General features: G+C 38.4%; 1 protein-coding gene across 1 annotated transcript; it reads left to right on the plus strand.

The window, feature by feature from the left end:
• The first annotated feature begins 1,164 nt into the window (after positions 1-1,164).
• On the plus strand, positions 1,165-2,730 carry LOC139868394 (uncharacterized). The gene is made up of 4 exons (XM_071856728.1): positions 1,165-1,302; positions 1,455-1,642; positions 1,781-1,895; positions 1,945-2,730. Exons 1-4 carry the CDS (start codon positions 1,165-1,167, stop codon positions 2,728-2,730), a joined length of 1,227 nt encoding a protein of 408 aa, XP_071712829.1.
• The last annotated feature ends 287 nt before the right edge of the window (positions 2,731-3,017 follow it).

Raw genomic sequence — 3,017 nt, forward strand, 5'->3', positions numbered from 1 at the left:
TTGTAATTGAAGCTAAATGATGGGAAAAATGCTTGGAGATGATCAAGTATGAAGTTAGGAGTATTTTGAGAGAGAAATGAGGGTGTAGGTATGAGAAAATGGAGTGAAGAAATGGTGTTCATTCATAAAAACGTTTTTAGTTTATAAAGAAAGAAAAGGATTCCTAATTTTGTTTTCTTACTAATAATTCATGCTACTTGACAAATCCTAGTTACCTCATATCTAGGGCAGTAATAATGTTGATTAGGATATTGATTTGATGTGTATATACCAATAGTAAATACGTATAGAATCTGGGTATGATACGGGTACATATACCCTAGATATACGTATAGAAATCTTGAGGAAACGGAACGAGGATTCAAATATAGCTATCTTTTGTAAATATACTTATATTATTTTATGTATAAAAGCCCTTTAAAAGTGATTAAATACATATCTATACGATACATGTATAAACATTATAAGTTTTAAGTCAAAGAACGTTACGTATAGTTATTGTTTTGAAAACTTAAGTTAGTAGTTTCAAAATATAGTTATAACTCATTGTCATTAGTACACAATGAGATGTTAAACCATCCTTAAATCATGTTAAATTTATATAAATACATATATATACACAAACGTATAATTATCGTATGTTATATAGTTCGTGATATCATCGGTCAAATTGGACGGTCAAACGTTGTGTAAAACTCTTTTTCAAAAACACAAGTCTCAACAATTTGGATTGCTTATCATGTGGTTAAGGTTTAATTTATGTAAATATTAATCTCATAGGTATAAAATGATCGAAAAAATCCGGGTCGTTACATCTGCTTCAAAGTCAAACAATTTGTTGCTTTTTTAAAAGACGGGAAACCGCTGGGTGATTTTAGAGGAGGTAATTCTACAACATGATTTCCCCTTACTTTTGTATTAAGTTTACTCTGCTGTTTATATCTTTTTTTATCGATACCAACATAATTTTTTTAGAAATTTTTGCAGTTCTGTATACCATTGAGTTCCAGAAAAGAGGGTTGGCCCATTGCCACACATTGTTGTGGTTGTATTCCTCAGCCTCATCACCTATAAGCGAAAGAATAGATGATTACATATCTGCTGGACTTCCTGACCCTAGAACTGACCTCGCTGGTTACACGGTGGTCTCCGCGACTATGATACATGGGCCCTGTGGCATTCCCAACTTACGTGCACCGTGCATGGAAGGGCCCACTTGCACAAAAAATTTCCCAAAAAAATACAACGACAAAACCTTCTTTGATGCAGATGGCCATGCACACTACTGAAGGCGTAATACTGGTGTGTATACAACGCGTTCCGGGGTCAATCTCGATAACAGCTATGTAGTTCCTTACAACAGACTACTTTGTATGACTTTCCAAACTCATATAAATGTTGAGTGCTGTGGATCAACAACCCTGATCAAATACCTGTTCAAGTACATTTTGAAGGGTACCGACCGCATTGCTGCTCGCATATCCAAACCAGTTGGTAGTAACAGCCGTGCGAGGCCACAAGTCTCTCAACCAGTAGATGAAGTTCAGAATTTTATAGATGCCCGGTTCATTTGCCCACAGGAGGCTTGCTGGCATATTTTTAACTTCCCAATTCATCATCGTGAACCGGCAGTTCAGATCATGTCTGTCCATTTAGAGAATATGCAGCTTATGAAGTTCCGTGGTAAGCAATCGCTTCAAGAAATAGTCGAAAACACATAAAAGAAGATAACTACTTTGACTGAGTGGCTATGTTATAACGCCTCTTCTTCGGCTGGCAGGCACCTGACATATTTGGATTTCCCATCTGAATTTGTTTGGTATCAAGCACAGAAAAGCTGGAAACGTAGGGCGAATATTAACAAGTCTTCGATTGGAAGGATGTCATCAAAAGGGGTGCACAAGCTTTGTAGATAATAGAACCGTGAACCAATTTGAATACCAGACATATCGTTCTACTTGCAAGGTTGTTGGGCTTCTTCATGATGATAAAGAATGGACTATAGCACTGGAGGAAGCATCGGCATCCACCACTGCTTCTCAGTTGTGGTTGCTTTTTGCACACATCCTAGTGTATTCTGAAGTCTCAAATCCACTTGCTCTTTGGGAAAAGCACTGGGAAATGATGTCTGACGACATACCTTTGCGAGCAGCGGCCTCTCTGAAGATGGTGAAGCTGCACATAAACAGAGATGACCTTCATAATTATGTTCTTTATGAGGTTGAAATCCTCCTAAACCAGTGTGGAAAGACACTCAGTGACTTCGCATTGCCATCTCTGCCAGATGACCTTCTACTAGATCTTGCAAACCGTTTGATCATGGAGGAGAGAAACTACAATCGTGAATCGCTTAATGAGGAGCTGAGCCATCTAGAATCTAGGATGAATGTGAAGCAGAGAAGAATCTACGAACTGATACGTGATTCTTCCTCGAACAATAGGTTAGATCTTGTGTTCATTTATGGTCATGGTGGCACCGGTAAGACATTCTTATGGAAGGCCATAATCATGTGTCTAAGGGCCAAGGGAAAGATTGTTCTTGCTGTGGCATCATCCGAAATCGCATCTTTGTTACTGCCTTTGGGCAGAACTGCTCACTCTCGATTCAAACTCCCTATTGACCTTACTGATGAGTCGATGTGCAATATAAACAAAAACACACAAATGGCGAAACTACTTGAAAGCACAGATCTTATTGTGTGGGACGAGGCACCGATGAATAATAAGTGATGCTTCGAAGCTCTTGATCGCAGTCTGCGAGACATTCTTGGTAACAAAAACTCGCCATTCAGAGGTAAATCTATGATTCTCGGTGGTGACTTTAAACAAACATTACCCGTTCATAAAAAAGGAAAGAAATCGACTATAGTCTGTTCTTGCATTACATCTTCATATTTGTGGCAGGAATTCAAGGTGTTTGTCTTACTGAAAATATGCGCTTAATGCAGCCAGGGCTGACGCCATTAGAAAAGGAGAGAAACACTTATGTCTCCGCCTGGTTACTGGATATTTGGAAT

Source organism: Rutidosis leptorrhynchoides, chromosome 9 (assembly GCF_046630445.1).
Source record: "Rutidosis leptorrhynchoides isolate AG116_Rl617_1_P2 chromosome 9, CSIRO_AGI_Rlap_v1, whole genome shotgun sequence".
In the NCBI taxonomy this organism is placed as follows: Eukaryota; Viridiplantae; Streptophyta; class Magnoliopsida; order Asterales; family Asteraceae; genus Rutidosis; species Rutidosis leptorrhynchoides.

Bases quoted from the DNA above. Each gene is read 5' to 3' on its own strand.
- LOC139868394 (XM_071856728.1), top strand. From the start codon at position 1,165: ATGGGCCCTGTGGCATTCCCAACTTACGTGCACCGTGCATGGAAGGGC. The intron at 1,303-1,454 runs GTGTGTATACAA...TACATTTTGAAG, and splicing joins CTACTGAAGGCGTAATACTG to GGTACCGACCGCATTGCTGC. The intron at 1,643-1,780 runs GTCTGTCCATTT...TTCGGCTGGCAG, and splicing joins GAACCGGCAGTTCAGATCAT to GCACCTGACATATTTGGATT.